Consider the following 12,218-nt stretch of genomic DNA (forward strand, 5'->3'; position numbering starts at 1 on the left):
CCATTTTTAAGTCGCCTTATTTGAAGTTATGTGAGCCAAAAAGTAAATCTGTCTCACATTTTATTTTTATCCTGCCAAAATTTAAAGTCTATAACTTGGTAGAAAAAAACAATCAGACAAGAAAGTTTAATTTTCATCTCACTTCATTTTATCTGGTAAAACCAGGACTTCAGAAATAAAGTAGAACTGTACATTTCTCCCATCTCCTCTGCTCCTTTCAGAAGTATCTCCAACTCAGGAGATATGGAAAGTACCTTCTTTTCTTAAATTATATGGTAATATTTTTTGTCTGTTACAAAAATAAAAAAAAGACATGCTCAATACATAATTAACCATATGACAATAAGTCTTTTTGATCAACTCAGGAAATAATTCTTGAACTACTTTTTGTTCAGAGAAAAAGTGCAGGATCTAGCAAAGTAATGTGGTTGCTCAGGGTATCACTGAGCATGCCCAGTTGTTCCTATTCTTCTTTCCTTTCCCAAGTTTGTCAAGTGTCTCTGAGGACTCAGTCAAATGTCTCTGAAGACTTACCCTTCCCATTATTCTACCAAACCTAAACCTAAATTCAGCCCAACTGGAGACATTAAATTCTCTAGGTTTTCAAGGGTCACAGCATTAAGAGTCTAGACAGCCTTGAGGTAAATACCAAGTTTACATAACATGAGTTAATAAAATAAATGGTCACAAGGACTCTTCCATTCAGTGTAGGTTAACAACTATTTGCACACAGGCTTAAGCAGGACGAGCAAAGTGGAAAAACATTTCGCTAGTAGTATTTGTTCGTGTCCCAAGAAAATCTAGAAAAGAACATCTTTTTAATTGACATGTCAATAAATATAAACTACTATATTATTTATAATGTTAAGCTACCTGAAGCATGCCTCCCCTGATTCTGTGGCATTCTTTGGAAGAGATCATGGTTGTATTCATAATATCTGTAGTCTTCATGTGCACGATCTCCAAGTGGCCGCTTTCTCTGACCATCAAAAAAATTGTCTGAATAATAATATCGGGAACCAGAGTCTCCATTTTCAACAGCAAAACTAACTTCCGTTACAAATGACTGAGAAGAACCATACTCTCTAGGGACATCTGCTAGACTTCTGGCAAGATAAGAAGGTGCAGATAATCTGTTGCTTTCTCTTCTCATTATTTCATGAGGTGTTCTTTGAATTGGAGTTCTAAGGAAACTCTGGTTTCTTGAAACCACTCCATCTCCAGAAGTCGAAAAGGCATTAGGGCTTGAATCTGGAAGACAGATATCAGTTCGTCTTGGAATTGTTGGACCATGCCGGATGAATGAAGGCATAAGATCTACAATAAAACAAAGGATAAAATTACCCTTTCATCAGTAAGTAACAAAAGTTTTCGAAAGTTGTTCATTTATGTCTACCACCCCAAAATCAAAATGTCAGTCAACTTAAGAAAACACAATTTTAAGTTTTGGTTTAGGATGGTATTTGGGCATTTTAAATTGAGGAAGATTAATATTTTCCCAATCAAATGAATTTATATAACTTGCATTAATGGACTATGCGTAAAAGCTCAGCTAGAATGAAATGTATTCTGCATACTACCATACATAGTATGATAAAATACCAATAATCTTATCTATGAACTACACATTAATGAAATGCTCATGAATTAATGTATAAAAATAGGAAACAATCTAACAAATTGATAGTTTCTAGTTAATTAAGCTAGTAGTTTATTTTGTTGTTCTCACTTCATTTTAGAAACTGCCAAAAATCCTTCTTGAAGCAAACACAATTTCAAAAATAGAACTTAATGCTACTCCCAAATATGTAAAAGTGGATTCCTTTAAAAATTAAAAAATTAGTAGCTCTTTCTTCTCTTGGAATTACCTAGCACTAGCACAGTAATCAAAAGCTAGAAAGCCAAAAATTTATGTATGAAAATTGAAAATAAAAAGCTCTCATTTCAAAGAAGCACACAAATGTAGAACTGGCTCAAAAAACCAAGCCTGAAACTATGTAATTATAATTCAAAATAGTAGATAATAGAACAATAGCTTTTAGGATACAGTACTTTTAAACACGAAACTTGAAAACAGCTTAAGACATTCCTAGTTAGAAAGCAAATACCTTTAAAACAAGAAAAAAACCTGAATATGGAGACCCTCTTATTACTCATCAAGTAAACAATATTGGAGACACTCATATTAATAAGCTTCAGAAACTAACACTGGACAGAAACAAATATCTGAATAAATAAGGCTCAACACTTGATGTAACGACAACAAAACAAAGTAGATCAAAAGTTATTTGCTTAACTGTGACAAACATTAACAAAACTGCACGTTCTACACATGTACCCCAGAACTTAAAGTATAATAAAAAAGTGTGACAAACGTAATTCACGATTTCAAGTAATGTCTGATAAACTTTATTTGCAGCAAACAGCAAGCTATCACTTAAAAACAGCCAGAAACCTAACTGCATGTGTGACTGAAAACCAAGTTGTTAAAAAAAAAAAAAAAAAACTTAAAAATCAAGTTTCGAGTTACTGATGTACTCAACTGACATATATTTTGTTGAAAGTATTGCAAGTACCACCATAAATCTGGAAGGCTGACAATGTGGTTATGATGGAAAAACATGCTCTCCCATCCGTGTGATCTTGGGCAAATACTAGAAACCTAACTTTCCCAATTACAATATGAGGTGATACTTAAGTCACAAGGTTACTACCAGCTTCCAAGAAGGAAACTTACGCAAAGGGCCCGGGGCGCAGTAAGAGCACCAAAATACCAGCTCCATGCCTCACAAATGTCCTGAACACACAAGAATTAAAAATGCAAGAGATTCAACTCAAAAATCAAATACTTACATTAAGAAAAGCAGCGGGGGACCGGAGGTGAGGACTGGGAGTGGGATCTACTCTATTAAAAGAAAAAACTTTTCGGGGGCGGGTTCTCTAATACGACAGAAATTACTTTGAGTTGCCTTCTTGGAATCTCACGAATATAGCCAAATACAAAGGCTTTTGGCTCTCTGCTCTGGCGTGTAAGAGTGATGAGGCTTTGGGTGGCGGCTACAAGAACGACGGTGTGCTTTTCACCTTCTCAAGTCTGCATCCGGCAGCAGGACTAAGGAATTCTGCCCCAGAGTTCGCACAACTTGCAGCACAGTCGAGAGACACCCGCAATGTTTGCAAACATGACGCACATCTCGACGCATCTAAAAGAGTAAAAAGTGTCCCTGTCTAATTACTTTTACTCCTATAGCATTAGGTGATAAGCAATTTAAATGTTTCCTACTCTCTCTTCCAGTACTCAAAACCAACAACTCTGCCTGGTGGGGCGAGGAAGTCTGTTATTTTTAGGGGGTGCTCTTGGGGGGGTTAGGCGCGGGGGGGACTAACCCAAGTTTCTTACTCTTATGGGCTTTCAATCAACGAATACCACTTCAGACACAAGAAAATCTCAAAACCAGTATTTCACAGCGACCAAGGACGAAGGAGAAGCCCTGGAGACCCGCCGGCGCCCCCGCCAGGGTCCCCGCAGCCCCTGGCCGCCTGGGCCAGGTGTGGGCACGCCCCGCCTGACACTCACTCCGAAGCAGAGGCGACGTCTCCTTCTTCACGTACTTCCCCTGCACCTCGGCCGGCTTGGACACTTCGTTTTTGGTTTTCTTTCGGGACAGCATCCTTCTCGACGAGGCCCGAGGCCGCGCTGAACTGCCTCCCTAGGGCTCCGCGCCGGGCGCCGGCCGTCTCCGCCGCCACCTCCGCCGGCGCCGCCGCCTCCTTCCCTCCCGAGCCGCCGCCTCTGCCGCCGCCTGTCCGGAGCCCGGGGTCGCCCGCAGGGACTGCCGCATGTTCAGGGCGCTAAGCGCGCCGGCCGCCGCTCAGTCGCTGGTCAGTTCCTTCCCGGAAGTCGGCCCGCTCTGCGACGCTGCTCGGGGACGCCGTGAGGAAAGCCCAGCGACGCCGGGCCAGGGCCATGGTCCGCCGCGGGCCGCCGGATAACCGCTACCACTACCGCCGCCGCCGCCTACATCCCGTAAACTTTCCCCGCGGCCGCTGGGAATTCTGGGAAGCTCGACGCAGCGCGGGCCGCCGCTGCCCCTCCCCCACCGCGGCTCCAGGCGCGGCTGCGGCGGCGGGACTCGGGTGCCGGCGCTCTAGGCTAACGGGCCGTCCCCGCCGAGCTGCAGCTGTCCTCACTCATCCTCAGCGAGAAGCAGGTCCTGCCGACTGAGAAGATGAAGGACGAAACCTGCCGTGCTGAGTCCGGGAGTTCGTCGCATGCGCATGTCGTGGAGTCTACTCTCCACGAGTTTTTTTTGTTGTTGCTTTTGCATCTCCTCGGGATCTCTAACGGAGGCAGTGACTGTCTTCCCCCAAGACGTTGTTCGCTGTTTGAAGGTGTTCTTTCTAATGTTTTCTAGGCTGCTGAATTCAGCTCTCTAAAAAATGCGGAATGCTAACCATGACCCCCAGGCAAGTGCTACACCAAAGCATCTATTCTGCTGGAAACGTTCATGCTGATTAACTAGAAATAAGTTGATCCTCTACTGAGTATCAGGGAGTGCGTTTTTCTATAACAGGAAAAAACGGAAGAATGCAAGATGGAATTTCCAGTACCTATTTTTAAGATACAATTGGTGTTAGCATATTACAATTATTTTATTGCATCATCACTATCATTAGTATGATTAATAGCCACATATTTCCTCCTGACGTTATGTGTTATGATCTTAGAATTTTGAGGACTTTGACCACTGCGAGTCGGGACCGGGAATTTTCTATCTAAAATAATAGACTCTACTTCCTTCTCTATAACTTAGCAAGACTGCCAAATGTACAGGATAACATTTGGAAAATAAGATTGGATTCATCCCCTAGTGACCAAATTAATGCTTTAATAGTGAGGAATGCTTTCCCTGAGATCTAAAACATCTCACAAGAGATCTAAGACATATATCACAATTAACAAAAGACATGGAATTTTTTACCACGTAAGATTAAGAAGATGGTCAAATGTTTTACCATGAGCAAACAAAGGAGACATTTGATCTAGTGTCTGTCTCCATATGTTCCCTTGGTGCAGATCTCCCACAATTCATTCATTAACCAAAAAATACTCATTACCCACTGCGCTAGGCACTGTGCTAGGTGTTTGTGATAGAGCAATAAGCAAAACAGACAAAAATCCCTACTGTCATGGGAAAGAGAAAAAAAATGACAAAAAATAAGCAAAACATACTATGTTAGATAGTGATAAGTGATGAAGTGAAAATAAGAGAGGACTCACAATTTTAGAGAGGGTAATAGAGGGACCAGAGAAGGCTCATCAGGAGGTGACATTGGAGTTAAGTGACAGAGTGAGGAAATTGGCCATGCAGCTAACTGGAGGAACAATATTCCAGGCAGAAAGAACAGCAAGTGCAAAGTCGCTGCAAGTGGCCATGTTCCTGGCAGATTGGAGGAACAGTAAGAGGGTTTATGTACTGGAAAAGACGGGGAGAAGAATGGGGAATGCAGTTAGAGAGTAACAATAGCCACGGCACCTAGGGCTTTGTAGGCCATTGTAAGGAATGTTACTTTGAGCAGAGGAGTGACATGATCTGAGTTAATGTTTTCATAGGACTGCTTTGGATGCTGTGTGGAGAGTAGACAATGGAGCTAAGGGCAAAAGGGAGATCAGTCAGAAGTTATTGCTGGCTTGGACCCAGGCAATAATAGGTGGAGAGGTAAGTGGACATATTTTAGACATATTTTAAAGAAAGCCAACCAAATTTGCTGACATTGAATATGGGGTGTGGGAGTATCAATCACTGCCATGGGTATGAAAATCTTAATAAACAGAATTGGAACTCACTAGAAGCAGAGTGTACTCTGAGAGAAACATTAGAAAAACAGTTACTTGTTCCTGTGGTTCAGAAATAAGGACGAGTCCTAAAGCGTTGATAGTGTGCAGGGAGAAGAAAGAGTGATGAAACTTAAGTGAAAGCACAATGGGGTTTTGTTACACATCAGGGTATGAAGGCGGGAGCTGAAGGAGGAAGGGGGAGCCAAAGAAGTGCCAGGTTTCTGCCTAAGGCTTACCTCAGAGAAGGACAAAAGGATATTAGCATCTTGTTAATAAAGGCAACTCTTCACACCTGGAGTTTTCCCAGAGCCTGAAGTACGGGGACACCTTTCACATGTGCGGAGGAAAGAATCCTAGAATTTTATAGTTGAAAAAGAATTCTGAGATTGCCTAGGCTCACCTCATCAACATCAAAAAGGAACGAGAAAAATTAAGTGTTTTGCCTCAGATTACATTCCTGGTTAATGACAGAATAGCATCAGAACTGGAGTTTTCAATTCCCTTTTTTTTCCCCCCTGAGGCAGAGTCTTGCTCTATCCCTCAGGCAGGAGTGCAGTAGCACTATCTCAGCTCACTGCAACTGCTGCCTCTCAGGTTCAAGCGATCCTCCTACCTCGGCCTCCTGAGTAGCTAGGATTACAGGCGCCCGCCACCACACCCGGCTATTTTTTTGTATTTTTAGTAGAGACTGGATTTCATCATGTTGGCCAGGCTGGTCCCGAACTCCTGGCCTCAAGTGATCTGCCCGCCTCGGCCTCCCGAAGTGCTGCAATTATAGGCGTGAGCCACCAGGCCAGCCTCAATTTCCGTTTGGGGCTCTTTACTGCTACGGAACATTCAGAATCCCACTAATGTGAGTCCATACTGTTTCTAACAGTTGTTTTGAAAGCCGTCTATGTTCCTTAGAGAGTACTCCCTTTTACAATGCTATTTAATTTCTGTGAATTATAGCAGAGAGAAAGCCTTAATTAGGTGCTCTATTTAAGACAACTAATTTGCCTTTTTATCAAGGAGGGTACATTCCAGAATCAACAATCTGCAGGCAGCATTAGCTATAGCAATGCAGAACAAATATGTGAACTTTGAATTTGAATCCTTAAATCTAAAAGCTTTGAATTCATGTTTGTTTTCTAGAAATTCCTTGACTTCTGAGAATTTTTATTAAGGAATTCAGATTTGCTGTAGTTCTATGGAGCTGTAATTCTCCAGACATTGCCTTCAATAATGCTAATACTGCATTCCATAATAGAGATTTCTTTTTCCCCTTACAGTTACATTCTTAGTGGAGAAAACTGGCAATTAGGGAGCTTCTCATGTTTTAACAACTTTTTTTAAAAATTAATTTAGTATTAAAATTTATTTTAGTGGAGCCTATAAGGTATGACCCTGGGCTAACCTCATAGCATTCTGAGTTCTTGGTTGTCTCATCTGAAAATGAAGAAAGTGAACCATTTGTTTGTTTGGTTTTTTTTTTTGAGACGAAGTCTTGCTCTGTCGCCCAGGCTGGAGTGCAGTGGCACGATCTCGGCTCACTGCAAGCTCCGCTTCCCGGGTTCAGGCCATTCTCCTGCCTCAGCCTCCCGAGTAGCTGGGACTACAGGTGCCTGCCACCACACTCGGCTGATTTTTTGTAGTTTTAGTGGAGACGGGGTTTCACCGTGTTAGCCAGGATGGTCTCGATCTCCTGACCTCGTGATCCACCCACCTTGGCCTCCCAAAGTGCTGGGATTACCGGCGTGAGCCACTGCGCCCGGCCAAACCCTTTGATTTCTAAAGTGTCTTTCAGTCCTGGAGTTTTCTGCCATGTAGGCAGAAGGGAATATGCAAAAATAAAAACTTACCTTCATAGGATAAGAGAAATGTTGGTGATTTTCTTACTTTAAAAAGTTTGTTCTTTATTCAAGTATTAAAGAAAATATTAAAATATCAGCATTATATAAAATCATGATTAGCATAAAAATAAAATTTCGTGCCAGATTGTTACTTTCAAAGACAGCTAAGGTCTTTATGCTATGTTGACTTCCTCCTTGGAAGCATGTAAAATTTTAAAGGGTGAACCATTCAGTGAAAGATTATCCAAGAAAGACAACCAAAATGGAAATAAGCCCTACATATGGCGCCTTAGAAAAAAAAAAAAAAAAGGAAAAAAGGAGAGGAACTTCTAGCCTACTCTCCAGCTCACTCTTCTTCTTCACATAACAAGATAAACTTAATCTGTCTCAGGAAGATGTAATAATTATGCCAATTATAGCTCTTCAAGTCTCCAAAAATTTGCTATTAAAATATGGGAGGGGGCTGGGCGAGATGGCCTGCGTCTATAATCCCAGCACTTTGGGAGGCCAAGGCGGGTGGATCACCTGAGGTCAGGAGTTTGAGACCAGCCTGGCCAACATGGTGAAACCCCATCTCTACTAAAAATACAAAAATTACCGGGGTGTAGTGATGTGTGCCTGTAATCCCAGCTACTCTGGAGGCTGAGGCAGGAGAATCGCTTGAACTAGGGAGGCAGAGGTTGCAGTGGGCTGAGATCGCACCACTGCACTCCGGCCTGAGCAACAGAGTGAGACTCTGTCTCAAAAAAATAAAAAATAAAATATGAGAGGGTAAATTCCTAAGTGTCCTTTAGGCAGAAACTTTGGTTGTTTCCTATGAAGGATAAGGGTGTGTAATGTCTACACAGATCTGAAGATATTATATAATTGCTTAATATTAGCAATTTAGTAGGGTTCCTAAACTCCTGTTATGTAAGATGAATCATCCCCCCAGTAACATAAAGAATTAGTATCACAATTCTTTTTTGTTTTTTTTTTTTTTGAGACGGAGTCTCGCTCTGTAGCCCAGGCTGGAGTGCAGTGGCGCGATCTCGGCTTACTGCAAGCTCCGCCTTCCGGGTTCACGCCATTCTCCTGCCTCAGCCTCCCGAGTAGCTGGGACTACAGGCGCCCGCCACTGTGCCCAGCAAATTTTTTTTTTTTTTTTTTTTTTTTTGTATTTTTAGTAGAGACGGGGTTTCACCATGTTAGCCAAGATGGTCTCGATCTCCTGACCTCGTGATCCACCGGCTTTGGCCTCCCAAAGTGCTGGGATTACAGGCGTGAGCCACTGCGCCCAGCTTAGTATCACAATTCTAATGAAAAGGAGTCGAAGCTGGGAGATTCGGTGTCTCTGAGCTTAGCTTTTGTTCTTATGTACTGTTATTGCCTAGACTTAGAGGTCCTCTGAAACCTTGACAGAAAGCCGAAATGAGTCTTTTATTCTTGGCAGCACTGGCCTCGGACTTCAGTTGTCTGTCCTTCTGGTTCTTTCTGTATCTTGACTTCTCTGACCGTAGAAACTTTTATTTTGCTTCCAGAATTGGGCCATGTCTTCAGCCACTTTCAACTTTATTTTTAAACTATTCTTTGCAATTATCAGTTTTTACTTGGCTTCGTGATGTTGTGAAATATATATTTGGTCTTCATCTCTGTTTCCTGACATAGAGTTCTTAAACCCTTGTAATCTCCAGAAGAGTGTCTTCTGTATGCTAATGAGATGACTGGTGGCTAGATAGCTTCAGAATAAGGGCTGGTCACCCAAGAAAGACCAAAGTAGGATTAGAGGGTGGGGACTTTCAGCCCCACCACCAACCTTCTGGGACGGGAGAGGGGCTGAAGGTTAAGTTGACCACCAATAGCCAATGATGTGCTAAGTCATTTCTACATATTGGAGCTTCCATAAAACCACAAATGACTGGCTTTTGAGAGTTTCTGGATGGCTAAACACACAGGTTCCTGGAAGCTGCCATTCCTAGGAAGGGCATGGAAGCTCCATGCCCCTTTTCCCATACCTCTCCCTATGTGTCCCTTCCATCTCGACGTTCACAGGTATCCTTTATTCTATTCTTTTTAGTAAACTGGTAAACACAGTTTTTCCCTGAGTTCTGTGAGCTGCTCTGATAAATTAATAAAACCCAAGAAGGGAGTTGTGGGAACACCAATTTATAGCTGATGGGTCAGAAACACAGGTCACAATGTGGGGCTTGCGATTGGCATCTGAAGTGGGGCAATCTTGTGGGGCTAAGCCCTCAATCTATGGGATCCTATCAGGTAGATTGTGTTAAAAATTGAATTTAATACATCTATTTGAAATAGTTTCAAGGAAGAAGTTTAAACAGAACTTCTTCAGTAGAGCCAGAATGTAAAAAATTAAGAAAAAAATGGAAATGTCCCATTCCATGTGGAGACTGGCCACATAAATATATCTCCTCTCCCTCCTGGAACCCCAGTTAATTGACAGTGAAAGAATATAGAGAGAATAAACTTATAATTATTATGAGAACACAAAATAGCCCATCAGATCAGTAGATGTGACATTAATAAATGTCTAGAAGATGAAGAGTGATAGGGTTGCAAGAGGTGGGAGGAGATCAAGAGACAATGAAGCAGGATGAAGTATTTTAGTTCACAGCCGAAGATGCTCATGGAAGCACATATTGCCAGAGGCCGAGGCGAGGCTTGGGATCACGTGCACCTGGTTTAATTAAGGAAGATAGGAAACTAACGTGGAGCCGAGAAGAGCCATTAATTGAAAGTTAGACGTCCACCCCCATAGAATTTCAGGTGTTAGGCACCTATTCCCTTGAAAAGGGATCTTCAGGTTCTGTTTTTGGATAAATTAAATGGCCCTATGATAAAAATTTTAGCATTCTGACATTTGTATATCCTACAAACCAAAGAACTAAATCTCATAGAGCAGCGTCCGGGTAGTAGGCCCTGATCCCTCAAATAGCACACTCACAAGTGTTTGCTTTTTTGTTTTGTTTTGTTTCTGTTTTTGAGACAGGGTCTCACTCTGTCACCCACGCTGGAGTGCAGTGGCACAATCACGGCTCACTGCAATCTCGACTTCAACCTCCTGGGCTCAATCCATCGTCCTACCTCAGCCTCCCAAGTAGCTGGGACTACAGGTGCATGCCACCACACCTGGCTAATCTTTACATTTTTGTAGAGACCAGATATCACCATGTTGCCCAGGCTGGTGCCAAACTGCTGGGCTCAAGCGATCCTCCCACCTCAACTTCCCAAAGTGCTGGGATTATTAGAGGCATGAGCCACCGTGCCTGTGTTTGCTTTTCTAATGTATCATTCTAAAATATAAGTATGCAATCAAGGATCACCAGAAATTTCAGGAAAACTTGCAACATGAGTGATAGCAACATAAACAGAAAAATAGACTACAAATAAAACAGGTAATTCAGAGTATAAATGAGTACTTTAAGCAACAATGCTTATTACTATCAACAGGATGATTTGCAAGAAGATATTGCACTCATAAAACAATAGGAAGCTATGAAAAAGAAACAGATCAGAACAATAAAGAGCTGTTGGAAATTAAAGATAGGGGTTGCCAAAGTAGAATTTTCAGAACTAAGTTAGGAAGATAAAGTTGAGCAAATCTCCCAGAAAACAGAACAAAAAGACTGAGATGGGAAATCTCAAAGAACAGAAAAGAGAAATAGGCTTTATACAAAAGGCCCAATATCCTGAAAACTTAAGTTCCAGAAAGAGTTAACAGAGAAAATGGAGAAGTATATGGCAGACTCACTTCACAGCAATAACTTAAACATACCCTGAGAATGACCCTATGATCTCAGAAGAATGTGTGTTCGAAATTCCAAGCTAAGGAATTTGGGAGTAGCCAACCCAGAGATTCATTCCTTATCTATGAGGAACATCTGAATCCCCAGCCCATCCCATGGAAGACAGGCCTTCCAGGAGGATTGAGGTCCTTTGTTTTGGGTTAAATGAAGGTTGTCAGGTGGAGGTTGTTAGGAGGAGGGTGCTAAGGGAAAATGCTACATAAACTGCGCGCTTTTTACAGACGGCAGTGGTTCTCCTGTCCAGCCCACTGCCACTGGACTACCCTGTATATGAGTCCCCTCAATAAGTCCTATGTCTTGTTTGCTGGCTCCAGTTTCTTCTTCGGCCTCTCAAACATGGTGCCATTCCTACTGAAATCAGTAGGGGTCTGGTGACAAGATGCCATCATCAAAAATGAACACAAGATATTTTTTCAGAGAGGGAGGAATTTCCCAATTGATAGGGTATCCCAAGTGCCCTTCGAAATAAATGAAAAAAGATCCGTGTCTCAATGTGTTGTGAAATTTCAGAACATTAAGGATAAAAGGAAGACCCTGAAAGGTTCCAGTGAAAAGATCTTAGCATTCTGACATTTGTGTATCCTGCAAACAGAAGACAAAAGTATCAATTATGAAGGAATGAGAATCACACTAATGTCAGATTTTTCATCAGCAACAAGGATTTCTATAAGACTATGGAGCAATGCCCTCAAATAAATGAGGGAAAATTAGTTTACAATTTTATACCCATCAAAAAAGGTG

The 12,218-nt window shown here is 42.0% G+C and overlaps 1 protein-coding gene across 2 annotated transcripts in view; it reads right to left on the bottom strand.

The window, feature by feature from the left end:
• Positions 1-3,938, bottom strand: part of SAV1 (salvador family WW domain containing protein 1) — a 34,647-nt gene extending 30,709 nt beyond the window's left edge. For both annotated transcript variants that reach the window (XM_003831732.5, XM_034937525.3), the window contains exons 1-2: positions 3,578-3,938; positions 874-1,317 (exon numbers count right to left, since the gene is read on the bottom strand). In XM_003831732.5, the coding sequence (XP_003831780.1) occupies positions 874-1,317; positions 3,578-3,671 (538 nt within the window). In that variant the 5' untranslated portion in view covers positions 3,672-3,938. The remainder of the gene's footprint in view (positions 1-873; positions 1,318-3,577) is intronic.
• Between the last annotated feature and the right edge of the window lie 8,280 nt (positions 3,939-12,218).

This window comes from Pan paniscus, chromosome 15, assembly GCF_029289425.2.
Source record: "Pan paniscus chromosome 15, NHGRI_mPanPan1-v2.0_pri, whole genome shotgun sequence".
Taxonomy (NCBI): Eukaryota; Metazoa; Chordata; class Mammalia; order Primates; family Hominidae; genus Pan; species Pan paniscus.